This window comes from Panulirus ornatus, chromosome 38, assembly GCF_036320965.1.
Source record: "Panulirus ornatus isolate Po-2019 chromosome 38, ASM3632096v1, whole genome shotgun sequence".
Classification (NCBI taxonomy): Eukaryota; Metazoa; Arthropoda; class Malacostraca; order Decapoda; family Palinuridae; genus Panulirus; species Panulirus ornatus.
Window position 1 is genome coordinate 14,858,297 of NC_092261.1, and position 25,601 is coordinate 14,883,897.

General features: G+C 37.4%; 1 protein-coding gene across 1 annotated transcript; it reads right to left on the bottom strand.

Moving 5' to 3' along the window:
- Positions 1-1,145: 1,145 nt before the first annotated feature.
- LOC139760918 (uncharacterized) lies at positions 1,146-24,944 on the bottom strand. Its single transcript, XM_071684694.1, has 8 exons — positions 24,807-24,944; positions 22,027-22,300; positions 19,629-19,728; positions 18,048-18,205; positions 15,612-15,841; positions 13,060-13,480; positions 8,517-8,707; positions 1,146-1,516 (listed from the first exon to the last, which is right to left on the bottom strand). The coding sequence occupies exons 2-8, from the start codon at positions 22,277-22,279 to the stop codon at positions 1,283-1,285; spliced, it is 1,587 nt and encodes a 528-aa protein (XP_071540795.1). The 5' UTR covers positions 22,280-22,300; positions 24,807-24,944; the 3' UTR covers positions 1,146-1,282.
- Positions 24,945-25,601: the final 657 nt, after the last annotated feature.

The following is a 25,601-nucleotide window of genomic DNA, read 5'->3' on the forward strand; positions in this document are numbered from 1 at the left end:
ACTGACAGCATGTTGACATCAGTATACCACATTGTTCCAATTCACTCTATACCATGCACGTCTTTCAACCTCCTGCATGTTCAAGCCCGACTGTTCAAAATCTTTTTCTTACTCCACCCTTCCATATCCAATTTGGTCTCCCTGTTCTCCTTCTTCCCTTCACTTCTGACATATATATCCTCTTTGTCAACCTTTCCACACATTCTGTGCATATAACCAAACCACTTGAGCACACCTCTCTCAACCACACTTTTTATTACCACACATCTCTATTACCCTTTCGTTACTTACTCCATCAAACCACGCCACACCACATATTGTCCTCAAACATTTACTTTCCAACACATCCACCCTTCTATGCACAGCCTTACCTATAACCCATGCCTCGCATCCATATAATATTGTTGGGGCTACTATTCCCTCAAACATACCCATTTTTGCTCTCCTAGATAATGTTCTCTTTTTCCACACATTCTTCAGTGTTCCCATAACCTTTGCCCCATCTCCCACCCTATGATTCATTTCTGCTTCCATGTTTCCATATGTATATATAGAAAACAATTATGCTAATGATACATGAGATGTGTGAAATCATGAATGGTAAAAAAATTAAGTGTGTAATATGTTTAGGTATATGTAGAATGAAGTCACACCATGAAATAAAAATAACCATAAACTTAATAATGAGGCTTACCCATGTCAGTTCAACACCCTCCTGCACCAATACACAGGAAAATATACTACTTTTTGTGTATCTTCAGTAAAATACAACAATTCCATAAGGGAAAAATTCTTTTTGGATTTTTTTCATGTGACTACACAAAACATCAACCAAACACAATGAAAAGGTTAAAGAACTCCTTCCATCTTTATGAACTTCATCCTTTATCACCAAAAATTTCCTAGACTTGTCACATCCTCTCAATCCTTACATGTACCTTTCTTCTACACTTACATGTTTCCTTCCAGAGTAGTTTTTTTATCCTCCCTTCAATTCTCATTCATTTTTTCTTGAGACCCTCATTCACTTTTCTTTTTAAAAATGTATGGTTTACAGAAAATAAAGATAAAGTGATTGCTCATGCCATGCTTAAAAGATTACTTCAACAAACTCTGGAGTATAGCTGTAAGGATGGGTAATCTGGAAATATTAAATGCTTTAATTCTTTACATTTGAGCAGTACAGTAACAAATCCCTTAATTCTCAAAAAGCTACAATGACTATGGGATAAGTTATAATGAAATACTAGAAAAATATGTAAAGACATAAAATCCTACAACTCTACTCAACATTATCAGCAACATACTTATCAAAATGACTCTGGAATGTTTCCATTAGTATCATATATTGCTTATAAATAAACTGATATTGAGATTGATCCTCACATTTCCATACATTTGATACTATCTCTGAATCAGATGTAAAATCAGCTGCTTTTGACTGAATGGCTGAGCCTGGTTCTTGGAGAAGACAATACTGGAGTGCTGTAGTCATACGATTAAGATGCTTACAAACCTAGAAAGAAGACATTGTTGTAAGCATCTATTGTAATAAATTTTAATACTGGAGTGGATTATAATAATCAAAAGACAATCCACTTGATATCTCTTGCATCACCAAGTAATAAATATAACCTATTAAATCCTTTAAAGAAACTTTTTCAATTCATATAGTTTATTTCACTGGTTGTTGCTGGCCTTTAAAGATAGGAAAATGCCTACTGACCTCAGTATGAAGTACTGCTTGCATAGCTGGAGTAGCTCTTCCTTCACCTCTCTTAGCCAAGGTAGAATCAAAAGCCTTCCACCCTATTAATTCTCCAGCTATCACCTCTTTTCAACCAGACCTACAACTGCTGTGTAGTTACTACCCCCTTTCTATGATATTTCTGTTAATACTTTTGTGAATGCTCTGCAAGTGTTCTTGCCATTAAGGCTTGGATAAGTCGTATAAGCCTGACAGATGCTTCATGTACATAATGTGGAGACTAGCTACACCAGGATTACCACCTCTTTGCCTGAACAGTGAAGCTGTAGAATTGTCTTCCATTTTCTTATATCATTTCCACCTTTAAGAGTCAGGTCTACAAATACCTAAGGAACTATGATTGATTTGATTCTTTTTCTAGTAATTTTTTTCTTTCAACTAGGATGGCCATAATAAGGGCTTGATGTATAACAATTCTTCAAAGCTGCCACTTGCATTACATAATTATTAATTCTTGGTTCAACTGGGACTAATTTCACCCAAAAGTTAGGTTTTCTTTTAAGTCTTAATGTAGTTGCTCCATACAAGTTTCTTATTTCTCCCAGCAATACAGTGAACAAAAATTCTAGCTTCCAAGCTGGGCTGTCATATATTTTTTCAGATTCATTTTCAGTATGTTCCACGACATTCTTAAAGACTTAATAACTCTGTGTCTTCCATGCTGAGACTATCAGGTTCAACACCTTTTCTTTTATATCTTTAAATCATTGCAATTTGTAGATTATTACGTATCTTTCTTGGCTTCCTTCTAAACTATATAGTTGCAGTTCTTTCAGCTTTTTCTGGTTGTACTTATGTTCCATGCCCTTGATTTTGTTTGTCAAGTGCTTCTGAATTCTCTTTCATGCATACACTTCTAATTGTTTTGTTGGTGACCATACAATACAATAGAATTCAATTCTGCTTCTTATATGTACATTAAACATTTTCATTAATAGGTTTCTATCTCTTGTACAGAAAATTTACAAAATCATCCTAATATGCTCTCTGAAAATGTGTTTCTCATTTATGATGACACCCATATGTTTAACATTTGGCCCACTTTCAATCAATAATCCTTTTGGAACTTTGTATGGCACTACTAATGAATACATCCTAAACTCATATCTTATTACTTAAGAGAGAGTACTACGTCTAAAATTGCTTATAACGAGATTTTGCCATGATGGTGGGGCTAGTGCAAAGCACATCTTGCTTGATAAATAAAACTATCCAATCATTGTTCATCTGGGATTAATTTCTATCATGTCAAGTCTTCTCTCAAATGTTTCTGTGGTTGTTCCATGTATATTTCTTATATCTACTGGTAGTATACTGAATAGTCATTCTAGCTTCCTAGTAGGGTTTTCAATTATCTTCCTCTACTTTTTCAGTCTGTTCCATGATATTCTTGAAGGTTTAAGAACTCGGTATCTTCCTTGATGAGAGGCTTTCAAGTTTAATACATCATCAATTTGCTGCCATGCTTAGATTATCATATATCTTATCTTCTTTCTTTGCTATACAGTCCAGTCCTATTTCTTTCTGTTTAGTATGTTAGCTTATATGTTCCATCCCTCAATTTTGCTCATCAAGTGCTTTTGGATTCTTTCTAATTAATTTATTTGTATTCATTTTGTTAGTGCAATCTGAGTATCCCTTATCCAAAATGCCTGGGACCAGAAGTGTTTCGGATTTTGGAATATTTGCATGTACATAGTATCTTGGGGCTAGGACCCAATTCTAAACACAAAATACAATCATGTTTTGTATACACCTTATACACATCGCCTGAAGGTCATCTATAGAATAAGCTTAATGATTTTGCACATGAAACAAAGCTTGTGTAACAATGAACCATCAGAAAGCTAAGGTGTCACAACCTCAGCCACCTTTATGGACAATCTGAGGTTGTTTGGTATCACCTTCATTCCTGAATTTATATGCAAATGAGAAGAAATTTTCTTACACTTATTCACACATAAGTACTTAACAGTAAAAAATGTGAAATACCATTAATACAATGAAAAAATAATGAGTTTAGATATGGAATTTTCCATTTGTAACGTCATGTTGCAAATCAACCTGTAGCCATACAACACAGCAATTTTCATTTTGTTTATGACGTTACATACTTTAAACCTTCCTGACTGATTCTAATTATACGACCATGGGGCCCCTCCTAGGGGCTCCTGCAGTTTCAAGGCTATGCTCTAACCAAGAGCATAGAAAATAACTGACTTATTTGCACTGAGAAGCCCTTTGACAACTTTGAACTCCTCTTCCTTCAATGACAATGATACAACCTCAATGAAGATGTATTTTCACTTGAAGTGTAACCATAAGCAGCTAGAGTCCAGTAACAACAACCTTCCTTTTTTTTTTTTTTTTTTTTTTTTTTTTTTTTTTTTTCCAAAAGAAGGAACAGAGAATTGGGCCAGGTGAGGGTATTCCCTCAAAGGCCCAGTCCTCTGTTCTTAATGCTACCTCGCTAACGCGGGAAATGGCGAATAGTTTAAAAGAAAAGAAAGATTTATGTACTTATCCCTGGAGATATGGGGGAAAGAATACTACCCACATATTCCCTGCGTGCTCTACAAGGCAACTAAGAGGGGTGCGAGCAGGTGGCTGGAAATTCTCACTTTCTGTTTTACTTCCCAAAAGAAAGAACAGAGCAAAGAGCAAAGTAAGAATTTTTCCCTCTAAAGCTCTGCCATCTGTTCTTGATGCAACCTTACAAGCATGTATGAAAAAGTATCTATGTACTGTATTGTTATTTGTAGTAAATTTACATTAATCCTTTCAAGGCCATGGAAGTCAATCTATGTTATATGGCAAAGTGCTACAAATGTCATTCTACACACTTATATAACTTCCTAACACAAGTCTAATTCTGTTTGAATTCTATGCCACGTTGGCTTGCCACGGATGGCAATCAAAACAAAGGCCTCATTAACCTGCTCATGACCAAGCTGGGAGATCATGTACCTTTCCTGAGAATTCACTATGTCAGTGGTGCCAACTATCTACTGTAATGCCCTCCGCCTTGCCCATGTTGCCTGTACTTTGAACTGGTCAGTCTGGTAAATAATGCACTTTTTCTAAAAATGGAATGCTTAACTCTTCATTTATAAGAAAAATAATGGTTGAGTTGTTGTGTACTTGTTAAATGATAGTGATGGAAATGAGTGAATTTAGAATAAGTGAGGAGAAAGAGGGTTTTAAAAAAGGTGGAGAATGTGTCGATAAGACTTTTGTGGTGAAAATTACCGTGATAAAGTACCAAGCAAAAGTTAAGAAGGTGAATGCAGTTTTTATGGACCTGGATAAAGCATATGACAGTTGAGTGGAATGCTTTATGGGATGTGTTGACAATATATGGGATAAGGGGACAACTGCTGGATAGTTTGAAAGGCTTTTACAGAGTAGCAACTGCATGTGCAAGAGTGGATGGAGAGTGGAGTGCAAATTTCAATATACCTGTGGGTGTGAGACAGGGCTGTGTGATGTCACTGTGGCTTTTTAACATAACTATGGATGGAGTAATTATAGAGATGAAAGGAAAACTAAGAAAAGGGGGTGCAGAGATGGAGTGTGGGGGTAAGGTATAGTGGCTAGTGACAAGGTGACAAGCCTGTTTGTGGATGGTACTGTGTTATTTACTGAAATTGAAGAAGAGTTGCAAAAGGATGTAAGTGTGTTTCATGAAGTGTTTAAGAGCAGGAAATTGTAGGTAAATGTGAGTAAAGGAAAAGTAATGGTGTCAAAGAAAAGTGAGAGAAAGTATAAATTTTGCAAAGCCATTTAGAGTGAAAGAAGAAAGTGAACTAAACTATATTATAAATACGGTGGGAGAAAGACTGGAAGAGGTGGCAGAATTTAAGTATTTTGGAGCTATTTTGGGTAAGTTTGGTGATATGGATGAAGAGATATAGGATAAAAACATTATAGGCTAAAAGAGTCATTGAAGCATGGAAGTGAAGAAAGGATTAAGGGAAAGCATAATCCTCCCAAACCTGACCTGTCCAGCCTAAACATGGATATGAAATAAGTCTCAGAGGTCATTAATCCAGGCTGTGGAAATGAGCAATCTGAGAGGAGCACATGGTATGACTATTAGGAAAATTGAAAGAAATAAGGGGATGTATGAGAGATCTGCTATGGCAGGGGATGCAAAGGGAATTAATTGTGAAGTGATAGAATAGGTAAAACATAATACTTTGAGGTGGTTTGGGCATGTGGAAAGTATTACTTTGAGGTGGTTTGGGCATGTGGAAGGAATGCAGCATGGAGAGTTTTCAAGAGTGTGTGACACTGTGGTTAAAGGGGTTGGTGTTAGAAAGACTACTTATGACATAAGGAAACAGACTGGAAGAGTACTGAAATGGAGAGAAATGGTGGAAGAATGCATAGAATGGTGTATGTGAGGGAGGCATGTAAGTACAGGAATAAATGGAGACTCTTGCTGTGGCTACCCACTTGATGGTAGTTCCCTAAGGGAATGAGTGTCAGAGATAGAGACAGAGATAGAATTGGTGAAGCTAGTGTCTGAGTTTGGAAGAATGTGTGAAAGGGAAAAGCTGACTGTAATTGTCAACAAAAACAAGATTATTAGGTTTGGCAATGAACAGAGACAAGTTATTTGGAGAATGAGTTTAAATAGCAAGAACTTGGAGGAAGTGGGTTGTTTTAAATACCTGGAAGTGGATACAATAAAGAATAGAACCACTAGGATTGAAGCGAGCCAATGGGTGTTGAGGGGATAAAGGTCTTGGGCACACTGAAGAATGCATGGAAAATGAGGTCTGCATCTTAATGGATAAAGATGGGTATGTTTGACGGAATAGTAGTCCCACTGGTGCTGTACAGATGCAAGGCATGGGCCTTCATCGAAAACATAAACAAAAGGTGGGATGTGTTATAAATCAAGTATCTGAGAACAATATGTGGTGTAAGGAGGGTTGATTGAATCAGAAAATATAGGGTAAAAGAGAGGGTTGGAAGTAAAAGGAGTATGTATGAGAGAGCTGAAGATGGTGTGCTCAAAGTGCTTGGACATATGGAAAGGATGAGTGAAAGGATGGCTAACAGTGTATAAGTTTCTAAGGAAAAAGAAAGGAAACCAAAGAAGAGGCAGAAAAATGGAGTTAATGTGGTATACAGGGGTCGATGTGTCATCAATGGCCTGAACTAGCACATGTGAAGCAGTTTGAGAAATCACAGAAAGGTCTGTGGGGCCTGGTTGTGGATAGGGGACTGGTTTCATTGCATTATAAATGACAGCTACAGAGTGGATGTATGCAAATGAGGCCATTTCTTCATCTGTTCCAGGCACTACCTTGCTAATGCAGGGAATGGCAAATATGTGTGATTAAAAATTCTTTATCCATTTATCCTCACTACTCCATCACTGATTCAGGTACAAAACCTACACATTATTCATCCCACACATTTTTCTTTTTTACATCATTAACCCATGTCCAGTGCATTAAAGTAAAATATAAACTTCCATATTCATGAAAGCACTTCAAACTTTTCCACTTCACACAGTAAGCTGCTCCATCAATTAAAAAAATCTCCATTCACACCACTTCCATATCAAAATGCTTCAATTGCTATTGCATCCAATTTCCATGCCCAGTGTATTAAAGTAAAATATAAACTTCCATATTCATAAAAGCACTTCAAACTTTTCTGCGTCACACACTATGTTACTCCATCAATTAAAAAAGATCTCCATTCACACCACTTCCATATCAAAAATGCTTCAATTGCAATTGCATTCAATTTCCCATCATTCCCTTAACTTCATTTGAAATAACATCAGCCCTGATCAGCTCTCACTACATCTATCAATCTCTTCCACAGTCTATCTCTCCTCCTTGTAGATTCTAATATACTACGATATACCATTCTGACCAGCCTATCATCTGCCATGTGTTCTACATGACCCTGTCATCCACAGACTTTCATTCACGTGCCTTTCTAATAAGCTTCTTGCAGCACATAACCTTCTCACATCTTCACTCTTCATTCTCTCCATCCTCCTGATTCTGACTACACTACACAAATCATCCATCTCTACTTCTCTTGTTTTTCATTTTCCTGACCTATATACACTTTGGTGTCAAATCACATATCAGTGTAGGGATAAGTATCCTTCAAACAAACTTCTTGTAAGTTCTATGCTCAAATTTTTTCCATTCACTAGAGTTTTCAAAGAACCCCCAATTTTCATCCCTTGTATGAATTTAATCTTAACTTCAGCTTTCACAATACCATCCTTACTAAGCTCCACTTTCACATATCTAAACTCATCCACAACTTCCATTTCTTTACCGCACTAGCTGATCTTACAGTCAAATCTACCTTCCATCTTACTTTTATCCTCACTCACTTTCAGAAACCTCCTCTTCTAACATTATCAAATTGGCCACATCAATTCAATATTGTCTGCATACAAGAACTTAGGTGACTTCCAATCTGATTCTCCGATGCTAAGACTTACACTATAATAACTCTACCGTGCTTTCATCTCATGCTATGCCCCTCCATTAAAACATCAAATAGCCACAATGGCATTAACAAAACAATTGGCAGGTTATTTTCTTTCTAACTAATCACCTTTCTTTTTTCCTTGTACCTTCAGGCAAAGAGACATTTAACGTAGAAATGTTTATCAAAACAACTAATGATTAATTTCTAATAACTAAAAACTAATTCCTGCCTTAAAAATATTTCAAATAACAAATGATACTCAAATACAAACCTCCATGTCAAATGGTGGGCGAAGTTGTTGACAAAGAGATGCTAGCATTGCTAACCAGCAGCGATAATCTGAGCAAGCTGGATTCACCTGAATATAATGTTTGGAGAGGCAATGGCTTAAAATGCTGGCTGGGACACTTAAAACACTTGCAACTTGTACTGCTTCACGATTCACACTTTGAACACTCCCTCCTGAAATATAATTTATGTATAAACATTCACAAACAACACCTAGACACTACAAACCATGAGTCACATATCTATCAACCTACTCAAAATATACAGGATTTCCATTTTCCTCATTATCACAGGGTGGCATGTGCAGAGTTTTCTCCAAACATATGCAGAACCTAGGAGCACTGCTCATGTCATTTTCTAAATGATTATTTTCATTGGTTTCGCTATTTCTTAAAGAAAGGAAATATCCTCTGACTACCATTCCCTCTGGGAACTCCCATCTAGGGGTGGCCACCACAAAAGAGTCTCCACTTATCCCTGTCCTTACATGCCTCCCTCACATACACCATTCCATGCATTCTTCCTCTATTTCTCTCCCAGCAGTACTCCTCCACCCACTTTGCCCATTTCACAGGTGGTCTTCCACTCATACCAACCCCTTTAATTATACTGTCATATACTTTCCTTGTAAACTTCAAGTCTTTCATTCTTTCCAATTGCCAAACCACCTCAAAGTATTACATTTCACCTATTATACCGCTCCATAATTCCTTTCCTTTGCATTCCCTGCCATACTTTCTTCGTTCCATCTAGTCACACCACATGCTCTTCTCCAATAACTCATTTCCACAGCCTGGATGCTGTCCCTTAATCCTCGCTTCACTTCCATACCTACACCTCTACCCCTCATTATTCTATTAAGGGACTTCTTTCACTCTACATGGCTTTACAAAATCTATACTTTCACTCTGTTTCCTTTCAAACACCATCTTTTTACTTTTACTTGCATTTACCTTCAATTGCCTATGCTTATAAACATCATAAAACACACAACGATCTGCAACTCCTCTTCACTCTCAGCAAACAACACAGTATCATCCACAAACATGCTTGCCATGAGCCACCATATCTCACCGCCATATTCCATCTCTGCACCCCTTTTCACTACTTTTGCTTTCATCTCTCTTATCACTCTATCCATATACATATATATTATTATTTATATTTATTCATTATACTTTGTCTCCTGCATTAGCAAGGCAGTGCAAGGAAACAGACGAAAGAATGGCCCAACCAACCCACATACACATGTATATACATACACGTCACACACGCACATATACATCCCTATACATTTCAATGAATACATATATATACATACACAGACATAAAAATATATATATACACATGTACATAATTCATACTTGCTGCCTTTATTCGTTTCCCGTCACCACCCTGCCACACATGAAATGACAACCCCTTCCCCTGCATGCGCGCGAGGTAGCACTAAAAAAGACAACAAAGGGCACATTCGTTCACACTCAGTCTCTAGCTGTCATGTATAATAATAAAGGCAGAAGAATGATTACATGGCAATCTCTGGCAAATTTTATGTAATTCTAGAATATGTAGGAGACCCTCAGTCTTGGTGCTGCAAAATGAATGGGACCATAATGAAAAACAGCGCTGGGAGACAGAGCTGCTCTAATTTCTACAACAGTAGCATTTTCATGAGTGACTGAGTCCTAAGATGTAAAGCTCATATCTAGAGAGTTAGTTCAACTAAAAATTAAGGATCTTAAGGATAAAAAAACTTTTTTGTAACTTAAAGAAAACCTTATGAGTATCTGAGAGAGCACTTGGATCATTTCAAACCCCCAAGCAAATAGGAAAGCGTGTAACCATAAGGATTCTCTTCCTTTTTTTCTTCCCCTACCCTCAATCCTTTGGATTTAATCAAAACTGATTGTTAATGGTTCCTTCCCCTCACTGAATACATCTCTGATTTAGAAAGGAAGGAAAAATTGCCTTATCATCGCTGCATGTTTGATTAAGAGGTTTATCCATTTTCCCATTATCACCAAATGGTCGGCTCTAAATTTCCTTGCCCCGGCTTATGGTCGCCAAAATAATGATAATGCCAAAGATCTTATATGTTTCTCCAGTTTTCTGAAAACAACAATTGGTTGTCTTATTGGCCCCAGAGGAAAATTTATCCTGACAAACTGTCTGCTGGCAAATATCAGAATAGCCTTGATATATATTGATTAGGAAATATCTAGTGAGCTGTTCATATCCTGTATAAGGCCTAAACTAGAATGTGCTTCTCAAGTTTGGTTACTGAACTTAAAGAAGCACAAAGAGCTAGTAGAGAAATCCAGAGAGGGGTAAAAAAGACAGCCAAGTTACAGGGAAAGAGAGAAGAGTGAGAGGTTACCTGATCAAAACCTTTACATTAATGAAAGAAAGTGATGACACAGACAGTGAAAAGTTCTTGGAGAAATATTAGAACAGAATAACCAGAGGACATATGAAATTAAGTAAGAAATTTGTTAAAACGGATGCAAAGAAATCCTTTTATAATACAGGAGTTGTGGATGAATGGAACAGAATAACTGAGATGGTTAATACAGATGGCATACAAAAATTGGGAGGTTGTATAATAGAAGAGAATGTTCAAGACCCGGGGCCCCACAAGTGAAAACCCTCCCTTTACAGTACAAATACGCAATTACATACAGGTAATTATAAGCTGACAGAGTTGCCTATAAGTAATACATACTTTTCTTTTTCCATACACTGTTGGATTCCATAGAAAATCTATTAAAAACTTTTTACTTTCTTTATGTCAGTTAATTACAATATCATCTAGTGAAGTATTTCATACATGAACAATAATTCAAGATTTTAGTTTACTGAACTTGGCACCACTCCTCACGTCCAATGTGAAATCTCAGGTCTTCATGTCATCATTGCTTTTCCTTTAATTGATCCGCCAATGCGAAACAATTGTGTAATTATCTAAATGTACTGTATGGGGAGGGAATTTTACACTTGAATTTTCTCTTCTATCATACAGCTTTTCACGCATCTTTTACATCTTTTTTTAGAAAGTTTCTTCCTTAAAGTTACGTTCCGCCCTCTGGTTGCTCTATCCCTACATCTTTTGAAGAACTGTTCACTCTGTATATCATTAATCTGGCTTAAACATAAGGTCTCTCGCTGTTCCCCGTAACTCAACTCCTTACTTCTAGCACCATCTATGCTGCTCTCATCTAGCCCTGCTCTATTAGCTCTTGAAGGTTATATTGGTGAGGTAAACAAGTCTGAGAAGCATATTCTAGTTTTTGCCCTATGTAGGATGTGAACAGCCTGTTGAATGTTTCCTTGTCCACGAACCTGAAAGCATTTCTAATATTTGCCAGCAGACAGTTGGTCTTAATCATTCTTCTATCTGGGACTCTGGCAATGGGTAAGTGATGATATTGACTCCCAAGTGTATCTCACACACAGATTCCCGCAGCTGAGTTCCAGCTAAACAATATGCATATCAAGGCCTTCTTTCATTGTCAGCCATCCTTTTTACTTTCCATCCCCTTGGATCGATTTTCATCAATCATGTATCAGACCAACTCTGAAGTTTGTCAAGTTTCCCTTGCAAGTTCATGTAATCCTCCTTACTTTTCACTTCCCTCATGATCTTTGTGTCATATGCAGAAATATTCTTGTGGGAGTCCATATATTCTGGGAGGTCAGTTAAAATAGATCAAGAAGAGCAATGGTCCCAGACCATTTGTGATCTCAACCCATTACAAGAAGGCTTCTTTCATAAATGTTCTTTGTTCCCTTCCACTTAAATAATCTCCTTCCCACTGCAGAAGTCTCCCTCTTATTCCTGCCAGTGTGTTCCAGCTTCTTAATCAGCTCCCCATGTGGTACAGTGTTAAATGCTTTCCGGCAGTCCAGATAAAAACAATCCAACCAGCCTTCTTTGGACTGCCAAAAAAGCATTTGAGACTGTACTGCTAGGGAAGCTGATTTAAGAAGATAATTCACAAAGCAGGGATAAGAGTGAGCTTCCTTCAACTGACTGTCGATTCTCATAGTAGAATGGGACAGAGCATACATGTGTGTGAAGCCTGTATCAATAGGGACTGAAGTCACTAGTAGTCTGCCATAGTGTTCTGTTCTAAGTGAATGACTTGCCAGAACATATGGGTTCCTCCCTAAAAATGTTTGCAGGTGACACAAAGGTCATGAGGGAAGTGAACAGTGAAGAGGATTTCATCAACTGTAAAGAAACCTAAACAAACTGAAAAGCAGTAATGAACTATGTTAAAACATATCAGGTACTATTTTAACTTAATCAGTTCCTTATTATCTGAATTACTTTAAACCAAAACTCATAAGCAATATCATGTTATATTGGGATCACCTGTATTCCATGTACAAGTATGTTGATTTAGCAAATGATTCTTCAAGGATCAGCCAGTATAAATCCAGATTTATAAAACTGTAAACTAAATGTTTTGTTAATAAATACAGCTTCCTCAATTCATGAGTCAGGTAGTTAAAGAGAAAATTACCTTCAACAGCAGGCTCTGCACCCATGTTGTTTGCATTTCTGTTTCTATCTTTTGGAAAAGCGAAGCCTTCCTGTTTTGGAGTATCCTCATCAACTAATTCTACAATATTCTTACATGGGGAAAGTGACCCAGTTCTTGGATGTGCTGGTTTATCAATTATCTTGATTTTAATGGCATTTCCCTTCCCAACAGATTTCAGGATTAATTCAAGAGGCAGAGTTGTGTCATTGATTCTTAAGAATTTCTTCTGAATGTTGAAATCAGATCCACAGATTCCCAGGCTGTTTTTGGGTAGGAGAACATTATGGACAGTTGGTAGCCTCCTTCGATCATCCCCTTCTGCAGAGACAATAAGTGTGTTATCATCTGGCCTGCTGACTTGAAGGTGCTGAATCGTTTCTAGATGTGTTTTTCGATGCGCCTGAGAATACAAAATATAATCAATTAAGGCAAACTTTAGGCAGTCAATCAGTAATATTTGCATTATTCAAAGTCAGCACTCTTAAGGAACGGAGAGGTGGTATGATACAAGATAGAGATTGAATCTGAAAGAAGTTAAAAAAGAAAGCTTATTTGAAGGACATGGCTGGTGGAATATGTATAGGTACACCAAAATTAAATTACAATGAGTACAGAACATTCCTAAGGGTAGGGAAGTAAGAATACTACCCACATACCTCCATGTCATAATAAGAGGCAATGGTGGCAGGAAAGGGGTGCCGAAGACTCTCTCCTTGTATCTAAATTTCTAAAATATGGAACAGAAGAAGCTAAGTTAGGATTACTCATCTTCCTTCAAAGCTAAGGCTTATTGTGTGAATGTGCATGGCTGTAACCTGGATAAGAGGAAGAGAGAGACTGTTAACAAGTTTGGAGAGGGGAACCTGGATGTTTTTGCTCTGAATCTAAGCTTATGGGGAAAAGGATATCAATTGTTTGGGAATGTCCATGGGATTAGGACAAAGGGTTTTCTTATCACCAAAAATATATGCATTAATACTATAACTATAACTTTCTCTGTTTTACTTGGAACAAAAAAAGTGGTCACTTACATAACACAGTACAAGAAGTAAATGCACTAAAGCAAAGTACACACATCATTAATCCTTTCAGAGTGATTTCACGCTATATACACTAAGCACACAACACATACATATTACTTATGCATTATCTATGCAGGAAGAATTTTGTTTATCCATTAAGTATATGAACAAATATCCCCTGGATAGGAAAGAAAGGATAGTACCCATTTATCTCCTATATGTTGTATGTTGTAAAAGATTATTGAGAGGGGCAGTATCATTACTTTCCAAGACTGAGGAAAGAGCTTATTGAGAATCTTTCCTTTACGGCTCAGCCGTCTGTTCCTGATGCAACCTTGCTAATATGGGAAGCAGCAAATAAGCATGAGAGAAGAAGAATGATATGAAAAACTATTTCATCTTCAAAAACATAAGCAGTAATAATACAGTTATTGCTTCTTTCTTCAAAAACTAACAAAATATTTAAAATTTTCGTTGTCCATTATTTGGGGTAGAGAAATTCAAGGCTTACATAACATATCAAAAGGCACTGACACTGACACACTAAAGCACAGTACACACTGTAGTTTCTTTCAGCCTTGATTTCACATCATATTCAGTAAGAATCCTACACGTATAAAATCCACATGTGGGGGTGGGGGGTGGGGGTTGATACCTTCCCCCAGTATTACCTTCCAAAGAAAGAGCAGCAGACTGAGGCAAATGAGGATCTTTTATCCTCTAAGACTCAGTCATCTGTTCAGTATGTTACCTCTCTCACACAGGAAATGGCGAACATGTATGAAAAAAAGGTCCAACAGCATGTCAAGAGATGGTTCATGAATTAAACCAAAAGAGGATACAGAAATGTGTCTCAGTGTTACTGTGATCTTGTATTATCTCAGCATTTTCATTACAGTTTATACAATGTTGCAAAGTTAGAGTTCACACTAAATCAAATCATGCATATCTTAATGCTTATATCTTCCTTGTCTGATGAGAGACTTTATGTACTTGTTCTGTCTCATTCACAAAAAAGAAAAGAAAATCAGGATGACAGGTAAACAGGAGTGGACAGAAAGTCTGGGCACCCTTCTCATATACAAAGCTCATGTGAACAACTTAGTTCTCTGCATGTTAGCAACAATGTTTTTTCTTTTTCAGGATTATTGATAAAGAACATGGCTGATACAATGGCAGAATGTATGAATGATCTGCCACAATTGTATGATCTTGTATCAAGGTACTTGCTCATAAAAACTGATGAAAACACTCACTCCCTATAATTACTGATTCCAAACTGGGCAGAAAAGAGAGAGAGGCAGAGGCAAGTAAGGTGATGGCAGGTGAGAGTGGTCTAGCTTATGGAAGTACAGGCACTATAAACTCAGTGGTCTCACTTTCATCATAATGGCTACTCAAGGAGAATCTGATACATTTCCAACCACTCCATGAAGAAACAGAAAAAGTAGCCACTCATGGAAAATCCAAGTCCTCTGACTATTTTCAGGGTGAAGAAAGTGAACTTACCTCCAACAATTTTGGTTTTGAAAAAACCAATGAGCATAGAAGGCATTTCCACTGTTGTGTACCAGAATGAGCTTTTAAATGACGACGAAGATTATGCCGCATCTTAAAACTTTGGCCACAATCTGAGCACATGTGTGGCCTCTCGGAAGAGTGTCGCTTGCTGTGACGGTTTAGCTCACTTTTGCATGTGAATGATTTACTACATTCTCTACATGCAAATGGCTTCTCTCCTGAAAATTGTACATCAAAATTTTACATAATTTCTAATAAAAGTTTGAATGTCATCAGATGAAGATAAATTACTTAAATCAGTACTCTTTAAAATTCCGAATTTCTTTATATCTCTGACATAAGAACTCACTGTTGAACCACCCTTAAGCCTTTTACGTTTCAGTTACTTCACATATCAAAAGTTCTTCCACTCGAACCCATCAAAATTCTAATTAAAAAGTGATATCTTTGGATTAAAAGGTTTTAATATGATGAAAATCAAGTAAACAGAAATATGTATTCACTTTGTACCTAAAGATATATATATTCTACTTGGCTGTAGTAAAAGAAGTGTGCCACCACTGACATGTAAAACTGATGCACAGCCTCTGAACACTAATTCTAATTAACAATAATTCACAAAAAAGTTCCTAATGGACTATATTAGATTTACCAATAGAAAAGTTGATGTAAAGCAATGGAAGATCCAAAATTACTGCTAAATGAATCCTATGGGTTATGTGGAAAGTTCCTGACTTTTGACCCTAAATGAGGAGGATCTGCTTACGCAACTAGCAAGAGAGGCTAACCATCTGTCCACCACCAACCATAAGATCTTTTAATAGACATATGGCATTGCATGCTGGATACAAGAGGGGTGACACAAATGGATGGGTGGAAGTAGTGGGGAAAAGGTAGTGACAGGGAAGTATTAAGTCTTAAGAGAAATTAAAAAAAGAAAAAAGGTATGAGAAGTGTTTAAAAAATTGGTATACTGTTAACAGTTTTAGTGATGGGACAAACATAAACATATAACATACAGGTATAAAGAAGATACAAAAGAGAACAGTACGACAGAACTACTAACTATAAGAAAGAATGAAGCCAGTAATGTTCAATGATGAATTTATGAGGGAGGATTAGGAGGGGTTTAGCAATAAGAATGTAATACATACGTTAGCATATCACTCTTATATGGTCAAGGACTTAAGGAAACAGGCCAAGCTTGGGAATGTAAATGCCGAGCTGGCAACTGAAAGCTATCCCATCCAATCTACATGTCATCAAAAGGCATATACAAACTAAAGAAAAGCAGATTGGCCAGTGTTTACAGAGTATATAACATGATAGCTAGAGACTGAGTGTGAACGAATGAGGCCTTTGTTGTCTTTTCCTAGCGCTACCCAGCGCACATGAGGGGGGGAGGGGGATGGTATTCCATGTGTGGCAAGGTGGCGATGGGAATGAAGAAAGGCAGACAGTGTGAATTGTGTACATGGGTATATATGTATGTGTCTGTGTGTGTATATATATGTGTACATTGAGATGTAGAGGTATGTATATTTGCGTGTGTGGACGTGTGTGTATATACATGTGTATTGGGGTGGGTTGGGCCATTTCTTTCGTCTGTTTCCTTGCGCTACCTCGCACACGCGGGAGACAGCGACAAAGCAAAATAAATAAAATAAATAACATATAAAGCTCCAAAACTTCATCTTGGGTAATTTCCTAACCATGGATGATGCCATCCATTGTTTCATCAACAGCATCAATCAAAAGAGAAAAGCACGTACCATAAAAATACAAAAAGCAATATAACCTGAACTTTTCTCCACAAATTGTGCAACCTCCTCTACCAAAGAAACATCTTTTGATAAAAACACTCACCATCAACAGAGACCACGGAAAAAACCAAACTCTAAACAAAATGATTACCAACATGATTGAAGAAAAGTAAACAACAAACTGATACTCCTTCCGTAACATGATGAACCATCAAACATATGATCATCAACATAATTGCAGAAAAATAAACAACAAACTGATACTCCTTCCATAACATGATGAACCATCAAACAAACAGCAACTACCAGCACACAACAAAGTAAATTCACTCCTCCCACACCATCCCTGGCCCCACACATGAAGTGCTTCTGCACTCAACCAACAATATCCCATATCGCAAAGAAAACAAAAACATACTCATGAAACACTACTGGAAAGCATAAAGCAGAATGAATGGGGAGAGTGACCCTCAGAGTACAAATCCATGAAAGGAAACATGACATAAAGCGAGATGAAGAAGAAGTTGGACTATGTTGGTGAAATATGCCTAATGACAAAATTAGAGACTGTTCTGCATGGGTGAGCAACAGATATTCAGCAGATAGCATTACCTAGTTCAACTAACATCTATGTAACAGACACAAAAAGAAAATATCTAACCTGTGTGTTTGCGCATATGTTTCCGTAGATACTCATTTTGCTTGAAAGTTTTTGCACAGACAGAGCAGCTATATAGATGTTCTGGATGAGACTGGTGAGTTAAAAGATGTCGTAAGTGTACACTCAACTGGCGACTCTCCAAGCCACATTCATCACACCTGGAGCAGTATTTTTCAAATAAGCTATTTTCATACATCTGAGTTTTGAAAACTGAGAAACCAGTCAGTGCGTGAATACCAAAACTAAGCAATGAGATGCAACTCAGCATGGAATAAAAGTGACTTCCTATGGAAAACAAAAATATAGGCTTTTCAAAAAAGTTATCAAAACCTCAAACAGTTATAGGAGAACAACAATCTATGTACAGAAAGATAAAAACATGGACAACATTTTCTTTATTCTTGTTTGCCATTTTCATGTTAGCATGGTAACATCACAAAGACAAAGAAAATGACATTCTCTTGCTCAAATCCACTTTCTAGCTATCTTGAATGATCCAATAACACCAGAACCCTCTTATACACAGCCATTCCCCAAAGATCTTTCTGTGGTTTCTACTAACCACTTTATATGACCTGGCACAGCCCACTGACAGTATGTCACATTATGAAAAAAATTATGAAAACAAATGAGGTGAACAAAGTTTAGAAGGGCCAGCTGTTCATTCCCCCATTTGGGATAGAAATTCTACATGGGGATTTTTGTTGGGGACCTTCCTTGAAGAAGGGTTAAATTCTATAACTAAATAATTTCTTATGATAAAAACTCTAGTATGTTCCTATAATTAAAGAATGAGTTATAATATACCATTATTCAAAGAGCTCAAAAACAATGTTTTCTTTAAATTATATATGTATAATCTAATGCTACTGCCATATATACAGGTACTTTTACAGAGGTTCAGAAAAGTTTTGTGAACTTTACTTGGTGTACTGCAGATTTATTTTCTTTCCCCGCAAAAGCATTTTGCTACTGCAAATACACTAATTCAATTCAACAAACTCACAGTTTCTGTGTGGGGACAAACTATGCAAGGAATGAGAACTCTTCCAGTTGAGCGATGCTGTGTGCCAAAATAGTAAGAATTGACATACCTGTGCATTGAAAATTCCACCTAAACACCTTATGCTGGGAAGAAGGTACTTTTTTTGAAGAAGAAGACTTAAAAAGTCTGCCCTGTAGAAGAAGGATTTGAAACTTTTTCTAAATTCATGGAGGAGACCCTGTTCATAAGTTTTAAAGATGAAGTAACTTCAAAGGTCTTAGTTTTATATTTCAACAGTGGTACTTACAAAATCCTTAAAATGCTACCAATCAATCTAATCACTCAAATCATATGATACTGTTAACCAACTTATTTTGATAACTCACCAACCAGTGTGTCTATCAAACATCCTTTTTAAGTGGTTTTATTATCTCTTGCCCTCTCCCTATCTATATACATTCTTTCTTAATTTCCCTCTTCATCTCTCCTCTCTTACTTTCTATACCTGGTTTCTAATATAAACCACTCCAAATAAAGCACATACATAAAAAGTAACATATACTGCAACTTTAATATGTAATCAAAAGACTGTCTACCTGTGAGGCCTGTTGTTTGTGTGAATATTCATATGCTCAGACAATGCACATTGACTTGAGAGTCCCTTCCCACACTCAGAGCAAGCAAAGGGCTTCTCACCTGAAAAAAAGAATATGTCTATACTGAAGCATTGAAATACAACCTTTTCTCTTTCTTTAACTTGACACTTTTGTATTTGTTTGTTTGGAAAAAGCCAATTACACAAACTTGTAACAATCATGGTTAAGTGAAAAAGTTTCTATGCCTGATTAATTATCCTGTAATCCCACATAATGCACAGAGCATCTTCAAAACCTTGCATATGTACTCCTAAGACTGGGTATCTACAATTATGCATAAGACATGTGTAAATCTAATGTAATATATATATATATATATATATATATATATATATATATATATATATATATATATATATATATATATATATATATATATATATATATATATATTATCGAGGATGTAAGGCATGTGTACGTGTAAGAAGAGAGGAAAGTGATTGGTTCTCAGTGAATGTGGGCTTTGCGGCAGGGGTGTGTGATGTCTCCATGGTTGTTTAATTTGTTTATGGATGGGGTTGTTAGGGAGGTAAATGCAAGAGTTTTGGAAAGAGGGGCAAGTATGAAGTCTGTTGGGGATGAGAGAGCTTGGGAAGTGAGTCAGTTGTTGTTCGCTGATGATACAGCACTGGTGGCTGATTCATGTGAGAAACTGCAGAAGCTGGTGACTGAGTTTGGTAAAGTGTGTGAAAGAAGAAAGTTAAGAGTAAATGTGAATAAGTGCAAGGTTATTAGGTACAGTAGGGTTGAGGGTCAATTCAATTGGGAGGTGAGTTTGAATGGAGAAAAACTGGAGGAAGTGAAGTGTTTTAGATATCTGGGAGTGGATCTGGCAGCGGATGGAACCATGGAAGCGGAAGTGGATCATAGGGTGGGGGAGGGGGCGAAAATTCTGGGAGCCTTGAAGAATGTGTGGAAGTCGAGAACATTATCTTGGAAAGCAAAAATGGGTATGTTTGAAGGAATAGTGGTTCCAACAATGTTGTATGGTTGCGAGGCGTGGACTATGGATAGAGTTGTGCGCAGGAGGATGGATGTGCTGGAAATGAGATGTTTGAGGACAATGTGTGGTGTGAGGTGGTTTGATTGAGTAAGTAACGTAAGGGTAAGAGAGATGTGTGGAAATAAAAAGAGCGTGGTTGAGAGAGCAGAAGAGGGTGTTTTGAAATGGTTTGGTCACATGGAGAGAATGAGTGAGGAAAGATTGACCAAGAGGATATATGTGTCGGAGGTGGAGGGAATGAGGAGAAGAGGGAGACCAAATTGGAGGTGGAAAGATGGAGCGAAAAAGATTTTGTGTGATCGGGGCCTGAACATGCAGGAGGGTGAAAGGAGGGCAAAGAATAGAGTGAATTGGAGCGATGTGGTATACCGGGGTTGACGTGCTGTCAGTGGATTGAATCAAGGCATGTGTATGGGGGTGGGTTGGGCCATTTGTTTCGTCTGTTTCCTTGCGTTACCTTGCAAACACGGGAGACAGCGACAAAGCAAAAAAAAAAAAAAAAAAAAAAATATATGTTGTGCAAAGTTCTTTCATCTGTAAGAAAGTTTAGCTCATCACAAACTAACTGTTTTGCATATCAATGAATTTTCAGCTCTTTTTGGAAATGTCAGCTTTGTTGTGGTTAGTCCTTGTGGAAAATATTTCAGACATGTCATCCTATCTCATACTTCTATAAATAATTAGTTCCTTTCTTCTCAGTAAAAATTTGTATCATCTTTTCTGTTCATCTCGTTTGGAGACAGCCACAAGAATCTCTCTTTGGTTTGTTAGAATATAAGTTTGAATGGAGAAAAATTGGAGGACGTGAAGCATTTTAGATATCTGGGAGTGGACTTAACAGCAAATGGAACCATGGAAGTGGAAGTGAGTCATAGAGTGGGGGAGGGGGGTAAAGGTTCTAGGAGCGATGAAGAATGTGTGGAAAGGGAGAATGTTATCTTGGAGAGTGAAAATGGGTGTGTTTGAAGGGATAGTAGTTCCAACAATATCATATGGCTGAGAGGCATGGGCTATAGATAGACTTTAGAACTGGTATATGATATGTGGATCAGGAGCATGCTTTGAAGAATTTGCTTAAGAAATACTTAGCATTTATGACATAATAGGGATGCTTTGTGGAAGGCTAGTCAGTTGTTCTTTGCTGATGAGAACCTGAAGAAGCTGGTTTCTGAGTTCGGGAGAGTGTGTGGCGGGAGAATGTTGAGAGTTAATGTGAATACAAGTAAGGTTATTAGGTTATACAATCTATGTATGTAGATTTACCATACAGTAAGGCAAATATGCTTAACAAAATATATCATTAAAAATGAGTAAAAAAAATATGCTCTTCCCTACCACTGTGCTTAACAGCATGACGAAGAAGAGCCACTTTACTTCTGTATCTGGCTTTACATTCCCCACATTTGTATGGCTGTGAAATCAGCATTTTCTTGTCTGCTTCAGTTTGAGTCACATCTTTTACTTTTTCCTGGTCATTATGAGTTTCTTTAGCCTCATCTCCAGAGGGAGTTTTCCTTTCGCCTTCATTAACAGTTAAGTAGTCATTCAGAGCACCTGGTGGACGTACATTTCTTCGTGGACGTTCCATTCTATTTTTCTATCAGTGAACCTGAATAGAAAAAAAAATGCAATATACAGACAAAACAAACTACCTCCCCTAGATTATTACATTAACCAAAATAACTATGCGCATATTTTCATCATAAGGCTCAAAACATTCAATATGTAAAAAATATAAACTTACACGTAATTCTAAATCTACTGACAATAAGAACTAGATATGCATAGTAGATATCATTTGGTGGTGAACTATATGTGATGATTCATAAACATTTTGGAGGTAACTGTTGGGGCTGATGGTAAATCACATATATTAAAAACAAAAGCAGGGCTAATCATGGTAAACATATAGTAATAAAAGGAATGTAAGGGTAAGAGAGATGTGTGGAAATAAGAAGAGCATGGTTGAGAGAGCAAAAGAGGGTGTTTTGAAGTGGTTTGGGCACATGGAGAGAATGAGTGAGGAAAGATTGACCAAGAGGATATATGTGTCAGAGGTGGAGGGAACGAGGAGAAGTGGGAGACCAAATTGGAGGTGGAACGATGGAGTGAAAAAGATTTTGAGTGATCGGGGCCTGAACATGCAGGAGGGTGAAAGGCGGGCAAGGAATAGAGTGAATTGGATTGATGTGGTATACCGGGGTCGACGTGCTGTCAATGGATTGAATCAGGGCATGTGAAGCATCTGGGGTGGGCCATGGAAGGTTCTGTGGGGCCTGGATGTGGAGAGGGAGCTGTGGTTTCGGGCATTATTGCATGACAGCTAGAGACTGAGTGTGAACGAATGGGGCCTTTGTTGTCTTTTCCTAGCGCTACCTCGCACACATGAGGGGGAGGGGGATGTTATTCCATGTGTGGCGAGGTGGCGATGGGAATGAGTGAAGGCAGACAGTGAGAATTGTGTGCATGTGTATACATGTATATGTCTGTGTGTGTATATATATGTGTACATTGAGATGTATGGGTATGTATATTTGCATATGGGGACGTGTATGTATATACATGTGTATGGGGGTGGGTTGGGCCATTTCTTTCGTCTTGTTTCCTTGTGCTAGCTCGCAAATGCAGGAGACAGCAACAAAGCAAAATAAATAAATGAATAAAATATATATATATATGTTATCCCTGGGGATAGGGGATAAAGAATACTTCCCACATATTCCCTGCATGTCGTAGAAGGCGACTAAAAGGGGAGGGAGTGGGTGGCTGGAAATCCTCCCCTCTTGTTTTTTTTAACTTTTCCAAAAGAAGTAACAGAGAAGGGGGCCAGGTGAGGATATTCCCTCAAAAGCCCAGTCCTCTGTTCTTATCGCTACCTTGCTAATGCGGGAAATGACGAATAGTATGAAATAAAGAAAGAAATATATATACGTCTGTGTATGTATATATATGTATACGTTGAAATGTATAGGTATGTATATGTGCATGTGTGGGCGTTTATGTACACACATATGTGGGTGGGGTGGGCCATTCTTTGGTCCATTTCCTTGCGCTACCTTGCTAATGCAGGAGACAGCAACTGAGTATAATAAAATAATAAAATTCAGTAAAGTTTTACTTAAATTCAAATGGGATTTACCAAGGAGAATGAAATCAGGAATGGGGGAGCATAATTAGGATATTTTTTTTTCTTTCAAAAATGAACAAGTTGATAGTGGGGAGGGCTATGAGAATCAAGGAAAATCAAGTAATGTACAGCAAAACTAAATGAGACATATCTAGACCTGAACAAAACCTATGAAACCTTCCGTAGGGTCTGAGATTTACTTAAGTTTTGGATGTTACAGTTGAAATATACCAACAACATCAGTTTGCTGATTTCCACTGCACAATGAACACTGTCCACATATTGTTTACATCCAGTTTTTGGGCACTAACTACATTTGCTGCACACATTCACACTAAACGATGTAAAAGACGACCATAAAATAGTGGATAGATCGGTGCCCTAACAGGAAAGAAAATGCTAATACTGTGAACAAATACTAAGAATTCTTCAATAAATCCCACTGTATTCAGTTCAGCTTCAGTAAGAATGATGACAGAAAGCTTTTGTGTATGCACTAATCTGCAATATACTGATTGTCTTCCTGTTGCTGAATAGTCGACAAAATAGCGTTTGCCCATAAGAATTAGTTGGCACGATTGAGTCTGAAACTATTTTGCCGAATAGGCGGCAAAATAGCAACTTCGTAAGGTACCAACGGCCTTGAGTGAAATTTGGTTTTCGAGGGTTCTTATGAGTGAATGTATCTTGGATTTTAACTCCATATTTTATCTGAACATCAAAGTCCTATAAAAAAAAAAATCATGTTCCCATATGTAAATCACATCTACTAAGAATAATATATACCAATGAGTATTTCCTCCACATCCATGCCTCGTTATTTCTGAAGTGTCCTGAAACTAGAACTTGTCATTATCAAACCAACATAAAATTTTGTCAGCATAATATCGCTTTACCAACCAGTACCGTTACATCGGCAATATTATCATACTCCAACAGTATTCCTGTGGCCGAACAAAACTGATGCTTTATCCAAACTTATACATACCACAAAACTCCACCAAGATAAATAAGGTTAATAACTTTGCCCTCACTGTCACCAACATCTCACGTAATTTGAGCCATTGATTGTCTTTCTTCTCTTTCTGTGGTTTAGTTTACACGCACATCCTTATTTACGGTCTTGAGTGTTTGGGTCGCTTGCGATATCAATCATGAATGAAGACACTCGGGCCACAGTAGTTTTAAGCTTCACTTACTATTTCCACAGCCTAAACGAGAGTTAATCATCAGTGATAGAATGTATTCTAAGCTTCTTTGTTATGTAAAGAAAATAGTAAATTCGTGATTGATAGAAAAAATGATAGTCTTCAATCACACTGGTCAACAGCTAATTTCCACCCCACATGGCTTGTGGTGTACTTGATGTAGTTTTGGACACTAATTTCGAAAATGCAGTCATTTTTCTTGTATCATGTCTATTTTCCATGGTGAGCTAAAAGATATGTGGTTGCGTCTGGCCCTAATGGCCTTCATTGCTAACGGCAATCTCCGGAGTTGAGGTCCCATAGGTATTTAAGCATCTGCATCTTGAGACTATTCCATGATGTTCTAGAAGTTGTTTTTGTTTTAAAAGTTGCTTTTGTCCTAGAATTTGCTAGGCAAAGAATGTTTGAGGTCTTGGCGCGTGACCACAAAAGAGTGAAAATAGACCGAACCGCAATGAGTGTCTTGGTTTAAGGTGACCAAGCTTGGTCTCACGAAACAATTTGTGAAAATGTTTGTTAATAGAAATTCAAAAGGATTCAAGTATGTGGTTAACAATTTCCGAAGATCAATGAGG